This window comes from Ranitomeya imitator, chromosome 4 (assembly GCF_032444005.1).
Source record: "Ranitomeya imitator isolate aRanImi1 chromosome 4, aRanImi1.pri, whole genome shotgun sequence".
NCBI lineage: Eukaryota > Metazoa > Chordata > Amphibia > Anura > Dendrobatidae > Ranitomeya > Ranitomeya imitator.
The window spans coordinates 466,492,723-466,516,576 of record NC_091285.1 but is presented as its reverse complement, the minus strand read 5'-3'; the positions used below and the strand labels follow the sequence as shown (position 1 = coordinate 466,516,576).

General features: G+C 42.7%; 1 protein-coding gene across 6 annotated transcripts in view; it reads right to left on the bottom strand.

Moving 5' to 3' along the window:
* Positions 1 to 23,854, bottom strand: part of APBA2 (amyloid beta precursor protein binding family A member 2) — a 734,370-nt gene that overhangs the window by 65,466 nt on the left and 645,050 nt on the right. For all 6 annotated transcript variants that reach the window (XM_069765829.1, XM_069765831.1, XM_069765833.1 and 3 more), the window contains one exon: positions 21,294 to 21,413. In XM_069765829.1, coding sequence (XP_069621930.1) covers positions 21,294 to 21,413 — 120 coding nt within the window. The remainder of the gene's footprint in view (positions 1 to 21,293; positions 21,414 to 23,854) is intronic.

The window sequence follows — 23,854 nt, the reverse complement described above, 5'->3', positions numbered from 1 at the left end:
CTTGTTGGCTGTGTAACAGGTGGCAAACATGTAGGGCTGGGATTCGAGTTTGAAATAGAGCACTGGCTAATGCTCGAGTAAAGCACATCTGAGCAGCCAGATACTCGAGTGATATCCGAGTATCACCGAGCACGTTTGCCCTTTCCTACTAGCTAGGTTGTCATGTTTTGCCCCCTTTGCTCTTTCACCAAGCTGTCGTTTCACCATTTTTTAGGGTATGAACGTGAAACAAATAACAGTAATGAAATCTCAATGCTGAAGACTCTCTGAGATCAAAGAGACATTAAAGAGTTTTTATTAGACTGCAGTTAAAGTTTTTTAGTTCCCAGTTATGGACGATCTTTACATTATGCAGGATAAAAGCACGAAAAATCTGCCATGTGGTGAGCCAAGTAAATAACTAGCAGCTGCATGCATAATGAGAAAATGACATGTAGGTGGAGGATGTTTAATTGCACCCATTCTGGCAAATTATCTGTTCTGTAGAGTGCCACACATCAATTGAAGAGACGTCTGCTATAGGGCTGTGTGTATGTCTCCGGTTTAATAATTTGCGGTGTACAATGCAGCACTGCCATCTAAGTGTGTAACGTGAGCAGGAGGCAAAGGCATGGAATAATCCTCAGACCCAGTGAAAGTCAGCGGCATCCCTCTGCTCCCTTCTATAGTACATGATTACACTCAATCTCTGTCCATACAGTTTACAATTTAGAGGCAGAAATATATCACAGCAGCCCGGACACAAGACATATAACCATGTCTCCCGTTCTTGCTCCATACATGAGTCACGTCATTTCAGTTTTCAGGTTCTTTCCTCTGTGTCTTATAAAAGTAGCTTAATATTCAAAAAACAGATATAAAACTCTAAATTGTTAAAAAATTCACAGCATCTTAAAAATATTATAATATGCAATATTACTAGGGCATTTGCACATGACCATATGACAAATTTGTGTTGTACCTCTGTATGCCTCAGGCTTGGATTAATGCGTGCCTCAGGATTTCTTTTGCATGCCGCTTTAAGGTAGAGAATGGTTTTAACATGTACATTAGACCTAAACGTCATAGCTTTTAGGCTAAAGTCACATTTGTGGTCAGTTTTCCAGACTCCTAATCATTAGAGGCCAAGTGTAGAGATAAATTTACTTTTTGCATTTATTTGCCCCCCGTAACCAGATATTCAACTGTATACATAAAACACATACAGCTCTGGCAAAAATTAAGAGACCACCACATCAAAACCCTGTCATGGGCAGCCCAATCTCCAGACCTGAACCCCACTGAAAACCTCTCGAATGGAATCAAGAGGATGATGGATAGTCACAAGCCATCAAACAAAGAAGAACTGCTTAAAGGTTTGCGCCAGAAGCAGTGTGAAAGACTGGTGGAAAGCATGCCAAGACGCATGAAAGCTGTGATTAAAAATCATGGTTATTCCACAAAATATTGATTTCTGAACTATGCCTGAGTTAAATCATTAGTATTGTTGTTTCTAAATGATTATGAACTTGATATTTTTTTACATTATTTAAGGTCTGCAAGCAATGCATATTTTGGTTATTTTGACCATTTCTCATTTTCAGAAAATAAATACAAAATTTATTGCTTGGAACTTCGGAGACACGTTATCAGTAGTTTATAGAATAAAAAAACAATTTACATTTTACTCAAAAAAATACCTATAAAGAGAAAAATCAGACAAACTGAACATTTTACCATGGTCTTTTAATTATTGCCAGAACTGTATACTAACTAGTATATTTATGGCATTATGGCAGTCATCGAAAGATGAAGTGAATAACATTGATAGTCTTATTACAGAGGAGCAGTAAATGTCTATGGGTGTGATGTTTGTGTAAGGAGATGGACATGCTGCCCATGTTCTCCTTGAAGAAACAAGTATAATGTTCTGTGTATTGTGAACTGACAATTTCCTGGTAGTAAGCCAGATGGTGCCTGGAGTGAATAGTAAAAGGACCTGAGGTCCAGGGTGAGCAGTGCAACCTTCTGGGATGTCCCTAAAGTGAGAGACTGAAGTAAAGAAATGGTCACTTCTGCTCCAGATCTCTCTAAGGCTATGTGCACACGCTGCAAATTTTGCTGCGGATCCACAGCGGTTTCCCATGAGTTTACAGTACCATGTTAACCTACGGGAAACGAAATCCACAGTGCACATGCTGCGGAAAAAACGCGCGGAAACGCAGCGGTTTATATTCCGCAGCATGTCAATTCTTTGTGTGGATTCCACTGCGGTTTTACACCTACTCCAATAGAAAACTGCAGGTGTAAAACTGCAGCGGAATCCACAGTAGAAACCGCGCTAAATACGCAGGAAAAATCACAGCGGTTTTGCACTGCGGTTTTTACAAATCCGCTGCGGAAAAATCCCCAGTCCTCCAGAATACGTGTGCACATACCCTAAGGGACAGAGTGATCTACCAGAGACAGTTCCAAGGAGAGGACGCCTAGCAGAAAGGCCCGAGTTTATAACTCTTGAAGGTAATGGTCCTTAGCAGGACCAAGTACGTGAGATGAGTAAAATGTCCCCGGAGGGAGTTCCAGAGCGTCAGCACTAGAGAAGATAAGTACCGGCCATGCTGGCACCCTTAGGGGAAAGAAGAGTACATGACTCCTGCTAAAAAGAACTGCAATGTTGAGCTAGGTTGTGATGAAGTAGTGAGAAACAGAGGAAACAGGACAAGTAGAAGAGAATAAGGAGGCAAGATGAAGATAGAGAACAATAGAGGAAAGAAAGAAGGAAACTTTGTGGAAAATGCTTTGAGTTGTAAAGCTGAAATTGACAAGTTTCAATAAAAAAATGGCTAAATTCTGTGATATAAACAGTACTGACAAGGGCCAAATTGTAAATGCTAGACGACTGGGTCAAATCTCTAAAAGGTAGAATTTGTGAGGTATTCCGAATATGCAGTGGTTAGGAGTAGGACCTACAAAAAAAGTTGTCCATGGAAGAACAATTGGTGGACTAGAAACAGGCTCACTGATGTGTATGGGAAGTGAAGGCTAGCCCATCTGGTCTAAACTCACAGAAGAGCTTACTTGGTACAAATTGCTGAATTAGCTATGATAGAAAGATGTCAGGACACAGTGCGTCACAGCTTGTGGTGCATGAAGTTGTACTGCCACAGACTAATCATAGAGCCAGAGCTGACTCGAACCAAACTCTTTTTAAGTTCAGCTGAACCCGACGGACTGGAACATCCAAAGGTACGCCCATCACTACAGTCTAATTATGCAGGCGTATGAGAGCAAGGGATGGACTGGTAGAAACAACTGGAAAAATGTCAGAAATCTCTGAAAGATCTGAGTATAGAGAAAATGTAAAAGTAAGATTTAATTTCCATGTACAAAATTCTCCAAAGCCAGTTGGCAAAATGTTCTCTGTGGCAGACAGAAGGTTATAGATCATGGCAGTTCTTGTTCTCTTATACGGATGCTCTAAGTGTTAAGTGAAAATGATAGTAATCAAAAACTGATTGTGGAAACTTTACCCAAGACTGATGAAAACAAAGCCATGATCCAATATACTGTTGTTAAAATGGCCTTGTTGTTCTTCTAGGAAACCGCTTGTATCACACACAGCTAACAGTAGATTCTTTTGACAGTGACATGAAAAGCGGTGAAAAAAAAAGAATTCATAGCTTAGTGAAGGCTGCCATCTAGTGGTACTTTTCAGACTTTTAACGCTACTTATTCTAATACATTAATTCCTAGGATTTCATGTTGTAAATAGCTTATAATTAATGATTAATATTATAATTAATTACTGAGAAGGATAGAAAAGTTGAAATATGTCAGACTAAAAATTGTTCTAAAACTATTACTAAAAAATCTGTAACTTACTATTCCCAGATAATAATGGTGCCTACATAGACTCTTTCCATGGAGTCTAACAAAATTACTCCATCCGGAAAACTAATCCAAAAAGTCACAAATCATCTCAGAAGAGCAACGGGTCCACGTTGACCATGTATCATCTTGTGAGATCATGGTGTATGGATAGGAAAGTCATGAGTGGGATTCTGGTCAGAACAATCATGTATAACAAATGCAAAACTTAACCCTTAACTTGCCCTTATTTCACTAGTCGTATAGAGAAAAAGAAGATTAGTCTGTACAGAGAAGCCTGTGTCAGAACCTTTAGGGTACGTGCCAGTAACTGATCTAGGTTGGATGCTGCGCACTTGCACAGCGTCCAACCCGCAGCGTCTAAAGTAGAGGTGTCAACCTGCATTCCTCGAGGGCTGCAAACAAGTCATGTTTTCAGGATTTCCTTGTATTGCACAGGTGATATTTAATCACCTGCATAGATAATGATTCCAGCACCCTATGCAATGCGAAGGACATCTTGAAAACACGCATGGTTTGCGGCCCTTGAGGAATACAGTTTGAGACCCCTGGTCTAGGTGTTACAGAATAGTGGATGGGATTTCAAGAAATCCCATGTTCACTATGCGTTCAGAGATGCCCCGTGGCTTACCTGCGGAAACGGACATGTGCTGCATCCAAAGCGCTGCCAATTACCGAACGCGTGGGGCATGTGTCCACGTTCAGGATTACATCCGGATTAGCTGCGGATTGAATGCTGCATACAGCCGCAGCGTTCCACCCGCAGCGTCCAGATGTTACAGCATAGTGGAGGGATTTTATGAAATCCCATCTCCACTATGCGAGCGAACACGCATCCAGCGGCCCTGCGTTTACGGACATGCGGCGCATTTTTTTAGAACGCAGCATGTCTGTTTACCTTGTGGCGACGCTCCATAACAGGGCCCTATGTGTTAGGGGTCGAGTTCCCGCTTCTGCACAGGGGGAATCTCGAGCCACTTCCGCTGCGGTCTCCCATTCTTGTCCAGCCGCAGTGGAGCCTGCTCAGCAAGGACGTCGGTCCCAGCGTCTTGCTCATTCTCACTCTGTTCTGAGAGTTAGTGCTGCTTCTCCAGTCTCTGCCATTAAAGTCAGTGCTGGTCAGCAGCGAGCGGACTTCTCTGGGACTAAGTCCTTGTCTGCATGTACTGAGCATGCCCAGCGTAAGGTCTCCCGTTGGAGATCGAGGGTCATGTGCTCAGGCTCTGCAGCACATTCCATTGGTCCTCTTGGCAGGTCCTAGAAGGGCAAAAGTGCTGTGGCCACTTCCTGTGCTGCTGCTTTATAAACTGCGCATGACCGCACGGCCATGCGCTAGTATTGTCTTACAATTGCTTATGTGTGTATGTTGTGAGTGCAAGTCGTCCTTGGAAACCCCTACCCTATGGAATGTCTGTTCGCGGAAGGTGTATGGCTGCTATCTAGCGCCCGACTTAGCCTACAGCACTAAACACACATCACAGCGTCCTGTAGCTGTGCCTGCCAGTACGGCGCCGTGCGCCTGCCTTGCGCTTTCCATACCCGAGTCTGGGTGGTTAGTGGCGTCCGTTAGTGCGGCATCGCTCGCACTCTTGTGCACATAGATTTCTTGAGGTTCTCTACACACCCAGTTGCGGTGTTACGCCAGCAAGGGTCTAATCGGGCTCCAATCCCTTCTGGGGTTAAGTCCGCTGACCACTTGCTCGCGCACTAGTGCGGTACTGCGGTCCTGTGAATTAACAGGATCGCTTTCTTCACGCTGGGTGAGGTTTAACCCACGCGTTTATACTTTAGTGTACCACCATATTGTCTGCAAATTGCTAGCAGCAGGTTCTCACCTGCACGGTGGACCCCGGACTGCGAACGCACCTTTATCATCTGTCTTGGTGCGTTCCGCCAGTCCTAACACTATGTATGGGGTGCGGAAATTCCGGATGTGTGCAATGAACACATCCGGAATCACCGCGCGTACAGACGGAGGCGGTGCTTTGGACAGAGTGGGTTTTCGGCTCCGTTCAAAGCGCCGTCATTAAAGACCGTGGACACGCACCCTAATTGTTCCTAATAGTGAACAAGATGGTGCCATGATGAAGCAGCTATTAGAAAAAGGGAACTAAATGAAATAGAATTAATCAGTATGGACATCTGAAACATTTATAAACTAATTTAATTTATTTAGAATTTCCTAAAATTCACAGATTATAGTGAATGTGAACTTTTTTGGTGTGTACACATGGGTCAGGAGGAGTGTAATAACACAATAAAAAATGATCCTCTCCTAGCCCCTCACCAGTCCATGCAGCTGCAGCTCCAGCTCCGGTTAGGTCTCATCGAGCACTCTGAAATCATGGTGTGCAGAGCTCCAGGTGAATTCAAGGGGTGATGCACGTTATGAAGTCAGAAGGCAGCGGACACCTGTACTGGAGGAGAGCAAAGGCCAAGGAAGGCACTGGATGGAGGACAAGTGGGGTCCATCTGTGAACTATGCTTTCGGATCAGGAGACCTCAGAGAATAATAAACTATTTTTTTAATACTATCAGGGCTCATTCATTTGAAATGAAATTTACCAGCCGATTTTGAGCGAATCTGCCAAATGCAAATTTTGGCAGAACTGCTCACCTCTATTAATTAGTACATTGATGTCTCAACAGGAAATACACAAGAGTGGGATACAAGGAATAATTGTCCTTTGTGTCACTTGCCACTATATCCACATCCTCAGTATGTGAATAAAGTTGCACACTCCCACACACTTTTGTAGGGCACAGGCCATTTCAAGCTTCAACGAAATATGAACTCCAGGAAGATAAAGGGGTATTCCCATCTCCAAGATCCTATCCCAATATGTGGTAGGTATAATAATATTAGCAAGTACCTCCAATTAGAAATCTTATATACATAATTGTCTAAGGGGAACTTCCGTCTGTCTGTCTGTCCTTCTGTCATGGATATTCATTGGTCCTGGCCTCTGTCTATCATGGAAATCCAAGTCGCTGATTGGTCGCCGCAAAACAGCCACGACCAATCAGCGACAGGCACAGTCCGGAAGAAAATGTCCGCTCCATACTCCCCGCAGTCAGTGGACGGCGCCCGCTCCCCACACTCACTGTCCCCGGCGCTCTGCTCCCCGCAGTCAGTGGCCGGCGCCCGCTCCCCGCACTGTGTCCCTGGCGCTCTGCGCTCCCCGTAGTCAGTGTCCCCAGCGCTCCGCTCCCCACACTGTGTCCCCGGCGCGCCGCTCCCCGCACTGTGTCCCCGGCGCTCCGCTTCCCGCACTGTGTCCCCGGAGCTCCGCTCCCCGCACGCGCCATACTCCCCTCCGGTCACCGCTAAGACAGGGTTAATGCTGGTGGTAACGCATTCCGTTACCGCCGCTATTAACCCTGTGTGTCCCCAACCTTTTACTATTGATGCTGCCTATGCGGTATCAATAGTTAAAGAAAGTAATGTTAAAAATAGTACAAAAACAAAAAAACTGCTATACTCACCCTCCGTTGTCCGCTCAGCCGCTGGCGCCCGCCGCCATCTTCCTTTCCCAGGATGCTTTGCGAAATTACCCATAAGACCTAGCGGTCTCGCTTGGGCTCATCTGCACAGCACCGTTGGATCCCAGGAAGCAGAGAGACAGGACGCTGAGGAGCAGCGACCAGAATGGTGAGTATGTTCAACTACAGGGGGCCCTCGGATCGTTAGGTGAGTATGTTTATTTTTTATTTTTTGAACCTGTGACATTCGTGGCTACCAAGGCTGGGCAATATACTACGTCGCTGTGCAATATACTACGTGGTTGGGCAATATACTACGTGACTGAACAATATACTACCTCGCTCTGCAATATACTACGTGGCTGGGCAATATACTACGTGGCTCTGTGCTGTATACTACGTGGCTGGGCAATATACTACGTAAATTTGCAATATACTACGTAACTGAGCAATATACTACGTGGCTGGGCAATATACTACATCACTGGGCAATATACTACGTGGCTGGGCAACATACTATGTAAATACGCAATATACTACGTAACTGAGCAATATACTATGTGGCTGGGCAATATACTACGTCACTGGGCAATATACTACGTAACTGAGCAATATACTACGTGGCTGGGCAATATACTACGTCACTGGGCAATATACTACGTAACTGAGCAATACACTACGTGGCTGGGCAATATACTACGTGACTGGGCAATATACTACGTGGGTGGGCAATATACTACGTGGCTGGGCAATATACTACGTGGCTGGGCAATATACTACGTGGCTGGGCAATATACCTGTATGTACATTGTCTATAAATAGTGAGCTGCTTAACACAGAAGAGGGTGGAGTGGGACTAGCATGCACATGCTGCTGTGGCTGCTGTAGTCCGACAATGTTAATCACTAGCTGATAAAACTTTCAATGTAAGTAAACATCAGCACACAGTCTGATAAGTGACACATCACTGAAACCTGTTTTTTAACCCCTACTTCATGCTGTCCTCATGTTACATAGCCAAACCTGCTGACAAATTCCTTTTAAATTGGTGGCAAGATCACAAGTTAATGTAGTGGGTGGAAAATGGATAGAGGTGCAGTAAAGGCAAGACGCCATAGATGAATGGCCAACAAACTCTACAGATCATCATATGTTAATAAGTTGAACGAAAGAGAGAATTTGAGTACATGTCATAATTAAAATAAATACACTAGGATCTGGAGATCTGTCATCGCCACAATAGTAATTTCACAATCTGTTGTGTTTACTCACATTCTATTCCTAATGTGATTTAGTTCAGAAAGCAATGAGTGTGCAATCATCTGACATGTAGAAGGGGTTACTTTCCTGTTACTGCAGATCCATCATCAGAATCATTTTTGCTCACTTAACTTTACACCTGAAGAATGTAACAAAATAGCAAATTCATATTTGATGAAAAAAGGTTATGTAAAGTTTAGTCTGAAGTGCAGTGTGAAAAGCGATACTGAGCGCTGGTACTACAAAAAGAACGTAATGAAGTGGAAAAGGAAAATACTAAATATAGGTCAACAATTACAAACTGTGTTTACGAATACATTCCTATTATGATGGTGAATTTAGAGAAATCTATCAGAACGATCCCTCCCTAATCCCAATGTCACGGGTTTACCACGACAGATAGGAGCGAGAAGACCGAAGCGTTTGATTTCTCCTACTCCTGTACTGATTAAAAGCACTTTACCTTCATATTAAATGGTGTAAATTTCTTTATCAGTGTTGAGAGCTCCTGGAAGCTTTTTTTAAGGCTCTCAGCTGTGCACTGTTAGCCACTCCCATCTATATAATCTGGGCCCTCATTGTCAGAGATAGCTTATGCTGCATGGCTGGAAGTTGTTGGTGGTTGTTATTGGAGAAGGCGTTTGGTGGATTTTTCTGTGACTGTTGCTAGATTTTGCATGTGTGATAATTCCCTTTCTTCTCCTACTTTGGTTTTACCCCATCCTCCACTCCCCGATGCATTCCTATGTTGTTTGTGTGAGTTTATTTGTATGTTTGGTATTTTCCATTATCCCTGCTCATATTACCTTGTTAGTCTGATTGTTGTATTACGGTAAACTACTACTCCCTTCTCCCCGGGTGGGCAACGGTACATTCTGAGGAGCTAAGGCAAGGTACATGGCCCCGGTGTCTTCACTATCAGAAGGGTGCCCCTAGCAGTAGGGACAGGGAAAGAGCCCCAGGTCTCGGGACACCCGACAACAGAGTCGTGACACCCAAACTGTTTATAGAGTCATGATGCTGATCCGAACGATAGTAGGCTAAATTCATGAAAGTTTACCAGCCAGAGTTCTGGTATTAAAAGCTTTGAAAAGTTGCTAAATTTTGGTGCAACGTGAGACTGCGCTAAAGTTTTGTGTTCTCATGCCATTTGCCTCCAGCTCTGACACAGCATGTGGAGCTAGGGTGGGTCATGGGCGTGACATCAATTCCTTAAGCCACAAATCATACTCCAGTCTCTGACTGGAGTAAGGTTTCTGGTGAGGTGCACACAGCATTAATGGCACACCGACACCAGGACACATCATTCTATGTGCCCATCCTCGCACCCGTGATGCGTTCTCAGGGCATCGATGGGTTACTATGAGAGTAGGGGGTCTGTTGAAGATCTCCATGCTGGTCACTACAGAGTTCCATTGAAACTCAGCCTGTGGCCAGGCTTCAAATGAGACCATGATTTTTACTATATACAGCAATGCTGTACTATCGCTATGTATGGAAAAACCAACAAGAGAAAATGCAAACCTTTTTAAGGCTAGTTTCACAATAGCGTTTTGCTGAGCTGCGGAGGGCTGCGGACTTCCTATGTGAAGCCACGCCCACAGCTGCTCAGCTCTGCCCACTTCTGCATGCGGCCTGGTACCTATCTTTAACATTAGGTACGCAGGTCTTTTTTCTCTGCAGCGTCAAAACGACGCATGCTGAGGCATCTGTATACATCCGCACAACCTGCGTACCTAATGTTAAAGAAAGGTACGCAGGCCGCATACAGAAGTGGGTGGAGCTAAGTGGCAGAGGTTCAGCCATGGGCGGGCTTCACAGTCCGCAGCTCAGCAAAACGTTAGTGTGAAACTAGCCTAAAATCATAATGTAAATTTTATTAAATATATTAACACATAAATAAATCTACAATCAAGTAAAGGAAAGAGACAACACAGGTAATAACTGGGTACACGTACCAAGGATAATAAATAATAATACAAAATAATAATGATAGTAATAAATATCGGTAGCAAAACAAGATAAAAAACTAATCAAATATGTACTATAATATAAGAAATCATTGGACATAATAGCAGATATATTACATCCTACAGCACCGGTGAGGCATATGAAATTCCACAAAATTTAACATGTGACAAAGACTATGTCATATACTGTATGTGATTACTTGTGCCTGTTGCCTACTATATGTGGCCAACACAATTCTTGCAGGCGCACATGAATGGCCACAAGCATAATGCAAAAAATGGAATACTAGAACACAGTCTATCCAAACACCTATGTTTAAAACATAATAAACAATTCAATGTTATTGTCACCTCAGCTGAACAAATGACTCCAAATTGTTTAAACAGAATACAAACGCTTAACCGGAAAGAATCCTTTTGGATCTTTCGATTAAGGATACTATATCCCGATGGGCTAAATGATCTGGTAGAAGGGGCTTGATAAAGAAGAGGAGAAGGGAGAAGGAAAGGAAGAGGGGAAAGGGAGGAAAAAAGGAAAATCATAAATATATATATATATATATATATCTCTATATATAATTGTCTAAGGGTTTTTCCGTCTGTCTGTCTGTCTGTCTTTCTGTCTGTCTGTCTGTCCTGGAAATCCCAGCTCTCTGATTGGTCGAGGCCGCCAGGCCTCGACCAATCAGAGACCGGCACAGCATCGACGTAGAAATCCCGCGTCTCTGATTGGTCGAGGCCGCCAGGCCTCGACCAATCAGCATCGGGCACAGCGACGATGATGTCATAAAGGACGTAGACATCTCACGTTTCTGATTCAGCGACGGGCACAGTATCGACGTAGATGTCATAATGGTTGCCATGGCGACGATGATGTCATAAAGGTTGCCTCGACCAATCAGCGACGGGCACAGTCTGCCGCGAATTCTGGAATCATCATTGTCCATATACTACGGGGACATGCCTATTCTAGAATACCCGATGCGTTAGAATCGGGCCACAATCTAGTCTATATATATAATTGTCTAAGGGTTTTTCCGTCTGTCTGTCTGTCCGTCTGTCCTGGAAATCTCGGCTCTCTGATTGGTCGAGGCTGCCAGGCCTCGACCAATCAGAGACCGGCACAGCATCGACGTAGAAATCCTGCGTCTCTGATTGGTCGAGGCCGCCAGGCCTCGACCAATCAGCAACGGGCACAGCGACGATGATGTCATAAAGGACGTAGACATCTCACGTTTCTGATTCAGCGATGGGCACAGTATCGATGTAGATGTCATAATGGTTGCCATGGCGACGAGATGTCATAAAGGTTGCCTCGACCAATCAGCGACGGGCACAGTCTGCCGCGAATTCTGGAATCATCATTGTCCATATACTACGGGGACATGCATATTCTAGAATACCCGATGCGTTAGAATCGGGCCACAATCTAGTCTATATATATAATTGCCTAAGGGTTTTTCCGTCTGTCTGTCTGTCTGTCTTTCTGTCTGTCTGTCTGTCTGTCCTGGAAATCCACCGTCTCTGATTGGTCGAGGCCGCCAGGCCTCGACCAATCAGCGATGGGCACAGCGACGATGATGTCATAAAGGAAGTAGACATCCCGCATCTCTGATTGGTCGAGGCCGCAAGGCCTCGACCAATCAGCAAAGGGCACAGCGACGATGATGTCATAAAGGACGTAGAAATCCCACGTTTCTGATTCAGCGACCTGCACAGTATCGATGTAGATGTCATAATGGTTGCCATGGCGACGATGATGTCATAAAGGTTGCCTCGACCAATCAGCGACGGGCACAATCTGCCGCGAATTCTGAAATCATCATTGTCCATATACTACGGGGACATGCATATTCTAGAATACCCGATGCGTTAGAATCGGGCCACAATCTAGTATATATATACTAGCTGAAGAGCCCGGCGTTGCCTGGGCATAGTAAATATCTGTGGTTAGTTATAGCACCTCACTTCTCATATTTTCCCATCACGCCTCTCATTTTCCCAATCACATATTTCATTTTCCCCCTCACATCTCTCATTTTCTCCCTCACACCTCTCATTTTCTCCCTCACTCCTCTCATTCCCCCCTAACACTTGTCATTTCGACCTCACATCTGTCATTTTCCGATCACTCCACTATTTTCTCTCACTCCTCTCATTTTGCACTCACACCTTTTCATTTTCACCTCACACCTCTCATTTTCACCTCAGTATATACATGTTTGTCATCTCCCTTATATATAGTATACACCTGTATGTCATCTCCTGTATATAGTATATACCTGTATGTCATCTCCCCTGTATATAGTATATACCTGCTGTGTGTCATCTCCCCTGTATATAGTATATACCTGTATGTCATCTCCTCCTATATATAGTATATACCTGTATGTCATCTCCTCCTATATATAGTATATACCTGTATGTCATCTCCTTCTATATATAGTATATACCTGTATGTCATCTCCTCCTGTATATAGTATATACCTGTGTGTCATCTCCCCTGTATATAGTATATACCTGATGTGTGTCATCTCCCCTGTATATAGTATATACCTGTATGTCATCTCCTCCTATATATAGTATATACCTGTATGTCATCTCCTTCTATATATAGTATATACCTGTATGTCATCTCCTCCTGTATATAGTATATACCTGTGTGTCATCTCCTCCTGTATATACCTCTATGTCATCTCCTCCTGTATATAGTATGTACCTGTATGTCATCTCCTCCTCTATATAGTATATACCTGTGTGTCATCTCCCCTGTATATAGTATATACCTGTGTGTCATCTCCTCCTGTATTAGATCTCATTCACACGTTATTTGCTCAGTATTTTTACCTCAGTATTTGTAAGCTAAATTGGCAGCCTGATAAATCCCCAGCCAACAGGAAGCCCTCCCCCTGGCAGTATATATTAGCTCACACATACACATAATAGACAGGTCATGTGACTGACAGCTGCCATATTTCCTGTTGCTCTTGTAGTTTGTCTGCTTATTAATTAGATTTTTATTTTTGAAGGATAATACCAGACTTGTGTGTGTTTTAGGGCGAGTTTCGTTTGTCAAGTTGTGTGTGTTGAGTTGCGTGTGGCGACATGCATGTAGCGACCTTTGTGAGATGAGTTTTGTGTGGCAACATGCGTGTAGCAACTTTTTGTGTGTCGAGTTGCATGTGACAGGTTAGTGTAGCAAGTTGTGTGCAGCAAGTTTTGCGCATGGCGAGTTTTGCGCGTGGCAAGTTTTATGTGTGGTGCCTTTTGAGTATGTGCAAGTTTTGTGTGAGGCAACTTTTGCATGTGTTGCAACTTTTGTGCATGTGGCAATTTTTGCGTGTGTGCAAGTTTTGCGTGTGGCGAATTTTCCATGAGGTGAGTTTTGCACTTGTGGCGAGTTTTGAGCGGCGACTTTTGTGTTTCGACTTTTATGTGGCGAGGTTGGTGTATGTGTGGTGAAATGTGTGCTGAGGGTAATATGTGTTCAAGCATGTGGTAGTGTGTGGCGCATTTTGTGTGTGTGTTCATATCCCCGTGTGTGGTGAGTATCCCATGTCGGGGCCCCACCTTAGCAACTGTATGGTATATACTCTTTGGCGACATCGCTCTCATTCTTTAAGTCCCCCTTGTTCACGTCTGGCAGCTGTCAATTTGCCTCCAACACTTTTCCTTTCACTTTTCCCCATTATGTAAATAGGGGCAAAATTGTTTGGTGAATTGGAAAGCGCGGGGTAAAAATTTCACCTCACAACATAGCCTATGACGCTCTTGGGGTCCAGACGTGTGAGTGTGCAAAATTTTGTGGCTGTAGCTGCGACGCCTCCAACACTTTTCCTTTCACTTTTTCCCCATTATGTAGATAGGGGTAAAATTGTTTGGTGAATTGGAACGCGCGGGGTTAAAATTTCGCCTCACAACATAAGGTGATAAAGTTTTTCGTGTAGGATTTTTTGGCCCTCTTAGAAAATATCTGCTTTTAGAAAATATTTATATTCATATATATATATATATATACTAGCTGAAGAGCCCGGCGTTGCCTGGGCATAGTAAATATCTGTGGTTAGTTATAGCACGTCACTTCTCTTATTTTCCCATCACGCCTCTCATTTTCCCAATCACATCTTTAATTTTCCCCCTCACATCTCTCATTTTCTCCCTCACACCTCTCATTTTCTCCCTCACTCCTCTCATTCCCCCCTAACACTTGTCATTTCCACCTCACATCTGTCATTTTCCGATCACTCCACTATTTTCCCTCACTCCTCTCATTTTGCACTCACACCTTTTCATTTTCACCTCACACCTCTCATTTTCACCTCAGTATATACATGTTTGTCATCTCCCTTATATATAGCATACACCTGTATGTCATCTCCTGTATATAGTATATACCTGTATGTCATCTCCCCTGTATATAGTATATACCTGCTGTGTGTCATCTCCTCTGTATATAGTATATACCTGTATGTCATCTCCTCCTATATATAGTATATACCTGTATGTCATCTCCTCCTATATATAGTATATACATGTATGTCATCTCCTCCTATATATAGTATATACCTGTATGTCAGCTCCTTCTATATATAGTATATACCTGTATGTCATCTCCTCCTGTATATAGTATATACCTGTGTGTCATCTCCCCTGTATATAGTATATATCTGTGTGTCATCTCCTCCTGTATATAGTTTATACCTGTATGTCATCTTCTATATATATAGCATATACCTGTATGTCATCTCCTCCTGTATATAGTATATACCTGTAGATAATCTGCTCCTGTATATAGTATATACCTGTGTGTTATCTCTCCTGTATATAGTATATATCTGTGTGTCATCTCCCCTGTATATAGTACATACCTGTGTGATCTCCTGTATTAGACCTCGTTAACACGTTATTTGCTCAGTATTTTTACCTCAGTATTTGTAAGCTAAATTGGCAGCCTGATAAATCCCCAGCCAACAGGAAGCCCTCCCCCCTGGCAGTATATATTAGCTCACACATACACATAATAGACAGGTCATGTGACTGACAGCTGCTGTATTTCCTATATGGTACATTGGTTGCTCTTGTAGTTTGTCTGCTTATTAATCAGATTTTTATTTTTGAAGGCTAATACCAGACTTGTGTGTGTTTTAGGGCGAGTTTCGTTTGTCAAGTTGTGTGTGTTGAGTTGTGTGTGGCGACATGCATGTAGCGACTTTTGTGAGATGAGTTTTGTGTGGCAACATGCGTGTAGCAACTTTTTGTGTGTCGAGTTGCATGTGACAGGTTAGTGTAGTAAGTTGTGTGCAGCAAGTTTTGCGCATGGCGTGTTTTGCGCGTGGTGAGTTTTATGTCTGGTGCCTTTTGAGTATGTGCAAGTTTTGTGTGAGGCAACTTTTGCATGTGTTGCAAATTTTGTGCATGTGGCAATTTTTCCGCGTGTGCAAGTTTTGCATGTGGCGAGTTTTTCATGAGGTGAGTTTTGCACTTGTGGCGAGTTTTGCGTGAGCCTAGTTTTTGCATGTGGCGAGTTTTGCGCGTGGCGAGTTTTGAGCGGCGACTTTTGTGTTTCGTCTTTTATGTGGCGAGGTTGGTGTATGTGTGGTGAAATGTGTGCTGAGGGTAATATGTGTTCAAGCACGTGGTAGTGTGTGGCGCATTTTGTGTGTGTTCATATCCCCGTGTGTGGTGAATATCCCATGTCGGGGCCCCACCTTAGCAACTGATCGGTATATACTCTTTGGCGCCATTGTTCTCATTCTTTAAGTCCCCCTTGTTCACATCTGGCCACTGTCAATTTGCCTCCAACACTTTTCCTTTCACTTTTCCCCATTATGTAGATAGGGGAAAAATAGTTTGGTGAATTGGAAAGCACGGAGTTAAAATTTCACCTCACAACATAGCCTATGACGCTCTCAGGGTCCAGACGTGTGACTGTGCAAAATTTTGTGGCTGTAGCTGCGAAGCCTCCAACACTTTTCCTTTCACTTTTTTCCCCATTATGTAGATAGGGGCAAAATTGTTTGGTGAATTGGAATGCGCAGGGTTAAAATTTTGCCTCACAACATAGCCTATGAAGCTCTCGGGGTCCAGACGTGTGACTGTGCAAAATTTTGTGGCTGTAGCTGTGACGGTGCAGATGCCAATCCCGGACATACATACACACACACATACACACATTCAGCTTTATATATTATATATATATATATATATATATATATATATATATATATATATATATATATATATATATATATATAGAATAACTACATACTGTATGCGGCTTCCTATTGAAACACCTTGAGTGTTTTCACAAGTGCCCAGGATTGTGCTGCAAATCGTGAACAGGGGGCACAACAACTAATCCACCCAGTGGAATTATAGACAAATTTATAAAGACATCAAAAAAGGTAAGTGCAAAATAGCACTTGTTTCACTTCCATTCAAATCCAGCTGCTGCACCTAGAATCTGCACTCTACCTTCTTTCCATTTTTTTTTTATATCATACTATAATATACGTAATCACACACATTGTGCTAAAACCTTTGTTGGTTGGTGTCCCCAAGTCATTACCTGTGTTGTCTCATCCTTTTAATTAAATCTTTTAATAAAATTTATAACATGATTTTAAACAGGCTTGCATGTTCTCTTGTTGGTGGTTCTGTTATATGAATGCATATTAGCTTTTACATATGGATTGTTAGTGTAGGCGTTTTTATTTTTAGCATCGCTATAGTTTAACCGATCAGACGATCGCAGGTTCAAGTCCTCTAAGGAGACTATTAAATACAGCAAAAAGCAAAACAATCAATAATAATAAAAATATAAAAAACATAACATTTCAAATAACCCCTTTCTCTCCTATTAAAATAAAGATAATTAAAAAAAAAATAGACATATGTGGTATCGCTGCATACAGTAATCACTAAAATTCAGTTATTTTTGTTGGACATAATACTGTAGAAAATGTCATATCTACCCAAAATAGTATCACTAAAAATCTGTTACTCCACAAAAAAATAAGCCTTCACACAGCTCTAATGACCTAAAAAAGGAAAGCATTACAGGTTTTTATAGTCAGACAGAAAGATAAATATAGATAGATAGATAGATAGATAGATAGATAGATAGATAGATAGATAGATAGTCACTATAGAAATTACATTATGTGATCTTCTATCACTCTATGTTCTTGTAGATGAGTTATTTGTCCAGTAGATGGCACCAAACATGCCAGAAAATTGGATTTCTCTAATGCAACATTTGTAGTTCTTTCTTTCTCTACAAGCAGATAGATCAGCATGGCATTTTATATTTCTCAGCATAATAAATATAACATAGCAACCATTCTGATTGCTGTAGTCATCTGTCAGGGTGCAATGTTGGCACAGAGCTATAGTCAGGTTTTTTTTTATTGCGAGGCGACTAGCTTAGACTTAAATACTTCTTTACCTTCCTCTGAATCACTTAAAGGAAATTGTCATCTTTTAAAAAATCCCAGTCCTTGGGCGCAGTTTGTTATATAAAAAAAAAAAATACTGCGCTTTACTCAAAGCTGCTGAGCTCACTCATTGGCCAACACACTGACAATGACGTCAGTATTACAGGTCAGATATTGGGGGCCGCAGTGCTGGACCCACAGACAGTGAGAAAACCCACCGTTTGTTTTTATAACAAACTGCACCCGTGGACATGGATTTTCTAAAAGTGGACAACCTCTTTGAAGTGAATCTGTCAGCAAGTTTTTGCTATCTTATCTGAGAGCAGCTTAATGTAGGAAAAGAGACCCTGATTCCAATGACGTATCACTTAGCTTACTAGGTGCAGCAGTTGTGACACAATCAGAGTTCTTAGATGCAAAACGTAGCAGAGCTCAGATAGCTATCCCACCCGCATCATCCCCCTATGTACATTGCATATAGACAGTGAGCTGCTTATCACAGGACGGGGTGTGGTCAGACAACTGCTCACTCACACACCAGTTCTGACAGTGATAAAGTCTCAATGCTAACACCTTCAGCATAATACCCACTAATATCTGGGTTTCAGTCCCTATCTCCTGCTGTTTCCAGATTACACAGAAAAAACTGCTGACAAATTCACTTTAAGGCTAAAATGGTTTAGTGTATATATATATATATATCCCCTATCTGACCTCGGACGGGATAGTACGTCCGAGGTCAGATCCCCTGCTTTGATGCAGGGCTCCGCGGTGAGCCCGCATCAAAGCGGGACATGTCAGCTGTTTTGAACAGCTGACATGTGCCCGTAATAGGCGCGGGCAGAATCGCGATCTGCCCGCACCTATTAACTAGTTAAATGCCGCTGTCAAACGCAGACAGTGGCATTTAACTACCGCTTCCGGCCGGGCGGCCGGAAATGACGTCATCGCCGACCCCCGTCACATGATCGGGGTCGGCGATGCGTCAGGATGGTAACCATAGAGGTCCTACAGACCTCTATGGTTTCTGATCACCTGAGTGCTGTGGTTGGCGCTCACAGCATACCTCCATTTCTGCTACATAGCAGCGATCAGCAGATCGCTGCTATGTAGCAGAGGCGATCGAGTTGTGCCTGCTTCTAGCCTCCCATGGAGGCTATTGAAGCATGGCAAAAGTTTTAAAAAAAAGTAAAAAAAAATGTGAAAAAAATAAAAAAAATATAAAAGTTTAAATCACCCCCCTTTCGACCCAATCAAAATAAATCAATAAAAAAAAAATCAAATCTACACATATTTGGTATCGCCGCGCTCAGAATCGCCCAATCTATCAAATAAAAAAAAGCATTAACCTGATCGCTAAAAGTCGTAGTGAGAAAAAAATTCGAAACGCCAGAATTACGTTTTTTAGGTCGCCGCGACATTGCATTAAAATGCAATAACGGGCGATCAAAAGAACGTATCTGCACTAAAATGCTATCAATAAAAACGCCAGCTTGGCACGCAAAAAATAAGCCCTCAACCGACCCCAGATCATGAAAAATAGAGACGCTACAAGTATCAGAAAATGGCGCAATTTTTTTTTTTTTTTTTAGCAATGTTTGGAATTTTTTTTCACCACTTAGATAAAAAATAACCTAGTCATGTTAGGTGTCTATGAACTCGTACTGACCTGGAGAATCATAATGGCAGGTCATTTTTAGCATTTAGTGAACCTAGCAAAAAAGCCAAACAAAAAACCAGTGTGGGATTGCACTTTTTTTGCAATTTCACCGCACTTGGAATTTTTTTCCCGTTTTCTAGTACACGACATGCTAAAACCAATGATGTCGTTCAAAAGTACAACTCGTCCCGCAAAAAATAAGCCCTCACATGGCCATATTGACGGAAAAATAAAAAAGTTATGGCTCTGGGAAGGAGGGGAGTGAAAAACGAACACGGAAAAACGTAAAATCCCAAGGTCATGTAGGGGATATATATATATATATATATGTTCTTTTCTTTCTCTATTCTCTGGATGTAAGTCATACATTACACTTAATGAAAACATAGCATACTCGCTCCAGTGACTGCTGCAGACTGGCAGTATGGAGTCTTTTAAATGGAATCTGTCAGCATGGTTCACCCCTCAAATTGTTTATATAATGATGTTGCAGGAATCATTCACACGTTTACCTATGCAATTTGTTGCTCTCTCTCTCATTTTTATTCATATGCAAATGAGGCTTAAGTGCTTTGGGTGAGTCTAAGCACTTCCCATTCTTTTGCCTGCCAGACTCTATTCCCTGCCCAGCTCCACCTTCCTGTGCTTGACTGGCAGCTCACCGAACTAGCTCTGGACAAATCAGTGACCATTCAGTCAAACAGAAGAAGAAAGTGAGGCTGGGCATGGAACAGAGTCATGGGGGCAGAGGATTAGAAAGTTTTGGGGTCACACTAGCGATGAATACAGATGAGTGCTATGCGATAAAACATCGCATAGCACTCGGACCAGTATTCATCTATGGGGCAGCTCACATCAGCAATTTTGTTTCTTTGCTGTTTTCAACATGCGTGTGAAATTGCAGCATGCTGTGATTGTCACGGACACTCGGCCGAGTCTCAGCTCATTCGCACCCATATAAGCCTATAGGTGCGAGTGAGACAGCGCACATCAATCGGATATCATCCGAGTGATGTGTGATATACACTGACCCTGGCAATGGAGGAGATGGAGAAATTCATTTCTCCGCAGCTGTGCTCCGATCCTCTCTGTGCGAGAAGCTCGGAGCACAGACGCATGACACTCGGCTCCCGCTCACAGCAGAGCAAGAGCCAAGGGTCATTAGCATATCACATCGGATGCCATACGCTCGTCTGACCCCGGCCTAAGACTCAATATGATTTAAAACAGCAATTTTTCAGTGAAAGAGTAACAGATTGCTCTAGTAAGGCGTGGATGACATTATTAGGGAGCAACATGAGTTTGAGGATGTGAATTATGCTGACAGATTCCATGCTGATTCCAGTTAGGAAGAACATTCCTTTACACAATATACATTAGGATTACATGGCTTCCAAAAGCGCAGTAGTACATGATTAGATCTCATGCCATCTGTAATGTCTGTGTCTCCATTTAGCTCCGTTTACAGCCAAAAGCAAATGAACTGCTTGACTGGGGTAAGGGTAAGCAAAGGAAAAAAACAAAATAGTAAAAAGAAATAACACATGACACTAGAACTAAATCCAGCAAGTTATATTCAGACATCAGTATAAGGAAACAATTGTGAATTCAACGTACAATTCCATTCTGCACACTGAACCCCAACTGGTATTTCAGATCAGGTCTCTTGATGAGGACGGTGGTGACGGGAGGACAGCTTACAATATTTAGCTTCAGTTGTGTTTGATTCTTTAGGCCCTGTAAGACATGAACATCGTCAGCTGCCATCAGTCATATGTAATATTTTCTACAAAGATTCTGGAACAACTTTCCCAAATCAGCATGACACCAGTAGTCATGTGCCATCAACAGAACAGGGCGTTAGAAAAAACGCTGCTTTGTGGATGAGATGTTAGCAGAAGATGCTGAATCGCCAGCAGGAGCAGTCTGTGACTGCTCTGTGCCGGCGGAGATCATCACCAGGCACAGCAGTCAGGTAGTTCTTAGGCATTTTGTAAAAAAAAGTCCAGGATAATTAGGATAGGTCATCAATATCAGATCATGGAGGTCTGACCCCACCGATCATCTGGAGTTACAATCCGCAGCTCTATTCAATGTGTAGCAGCAACTGCTGAGTACTGAAGCTTAGCTCCTATTCTCTTGAATAGGAGCTTATAAAAGTTGATCCGTGGGGTTGACAGGTGTCGGACCCTCATCAATCTGATATTTATGACCTTTCCTAAGGAAAGGTCGTCAATATTTTGTGATCAAACGACTCATTTAACTTTGCACAATGCACATGATATTCTTTATACATCTTGCTGCCTATCCTACTACATCAGAAATGTAATATTAGCAGTTTAACATCACTACTCACACAATCAGGAACTCATGTATACTTTGATCCTATCACTAAACATTAACATAATAATAGGCAGTTATTTACATAACAATGAAAAGTTATTATAAAAATGAAAGAATTGGTATTAAACAGCGATATGAAATATGAAATAGCCGTTGAAGGGTTAGCTCATGTTTCTCACTAATATTATGCATCAGGCTGCAGAGAGCATGTCATCAGTGCTATCATCTTCCTTGGTTGCACTTTCTTCTTTATTCAAAGAGCAGACAAGGTCATGGGAATGGTACAGCATGACATATTACTTTTGTCAACTTGGAATAAATGGAAACATATATACACTGATAAAAAAAATATAAGGGAACCCTTAACCAACACAATGTAACACCAATTCAATCACACTTCTGTGAAATCAACCTGTCCAGTTCTGAAGCAACACTGATTGTGAATCAATGTATCCTGCTGGTGTGCAAATGGAACAGACAATAGGTAGATATTATAGACAATTAGCAAGACAACCCCTATAAAGGAGTGGTTGTGCAGGTGGTCACCACAGACCATTTCTCTGTTCTCATTCTGGTTGGCTGTTGTTTTGTTCCCTTTTTCATTTTGTCATTGCTCTCACCCCTAGAGGTACAGTTGCATAAGGCAGTGGCTACTGTACAACTCACAAAATTTGTTCAGGTAGTGCAGCTCTTCCAGGATGGCACATCAATGCGAGCAGTGGCAACAAGGGTAGCTGTGTTTGTCAGCACAGTGTCCAGAGCTTGGAGCAGATACCAGGATACAGCCCAGTACACCAGGAGATATAGAGGGGCCCATAGGAGGGCAACAACCCAGCAGCAGGACTGCTACCGCCTTCTTTGTGCAGGGAGGAACAGGAGGAGCAGTGCCAGAGGCCTGCAAAATGACCTCCAGCAGGCCACTAACATCCATGCGTCTTCTCAAACTGTCAGAAACAGACTCAATGAGGGTCATAAAAGGGTCCAACGTCCACAACTGAGTGTTGTGCTGACAGCCCAACACCGTGCAGGGCAATTAACATTTGCCAGCGAACACCAAGATTGGCAGATTCGACATTGGCGCCCTGTGCTCATCACGGATGAAAACAGGTTCACACTGAGCACAAGTGACAGACGTGACAGAGTCTGGAGACACCCTAGAGAATGATCTGCTAACTACAACATCTTCCAGTTTGGCAGTGGGCCAGTAATGGTGTGGGGAAGCATTTCTTTGGAGATCTTCAGACCCATTGGGTTCCTTCTGATGCATAAGAATGCTAGGCCTCATGTGACTGAAATGTGTCAGTAGTTCCTGCATGATGAAGGCATTGATGCTATGGACTGGCCTGTTCATTCCCCAGACCTGAATCCAATCGAGCACATCTGGGACATCTTGTCTCATTCCATCCACCAACGCTACGTTGCACCACAGACTGTCCAGGAGGTGACTGATGCTATAATCTAGGTCTGGGAGGAGATCCCTCAGGAGAACATCCGCCATCTCATCAGGACCATACCCAAGAGTTATAGGTAGGTCACACAGGCACGTGGAGGCCACAGACACTACTGAGCATCATTTCCTTGTCTTGAGCCATTTCCACTGAAGTTGATTTTACACTTTGATTTTGAGCATCATTCCAAATCGAGACCTCTATGGGATATTAATTTTGATTTACATTGATCATTTTTATGTTTTATTGTTCTCAATGCATTCCAGTGATAGCAAGGATGTGGTATTTTAGTGTTCCCATTATTTTGTTAAGCAGTGTATATACATTAGATCTAGACTGCACTTGACCTGTTATATTTGTATTTTTATTCATATGTAATATTATTAA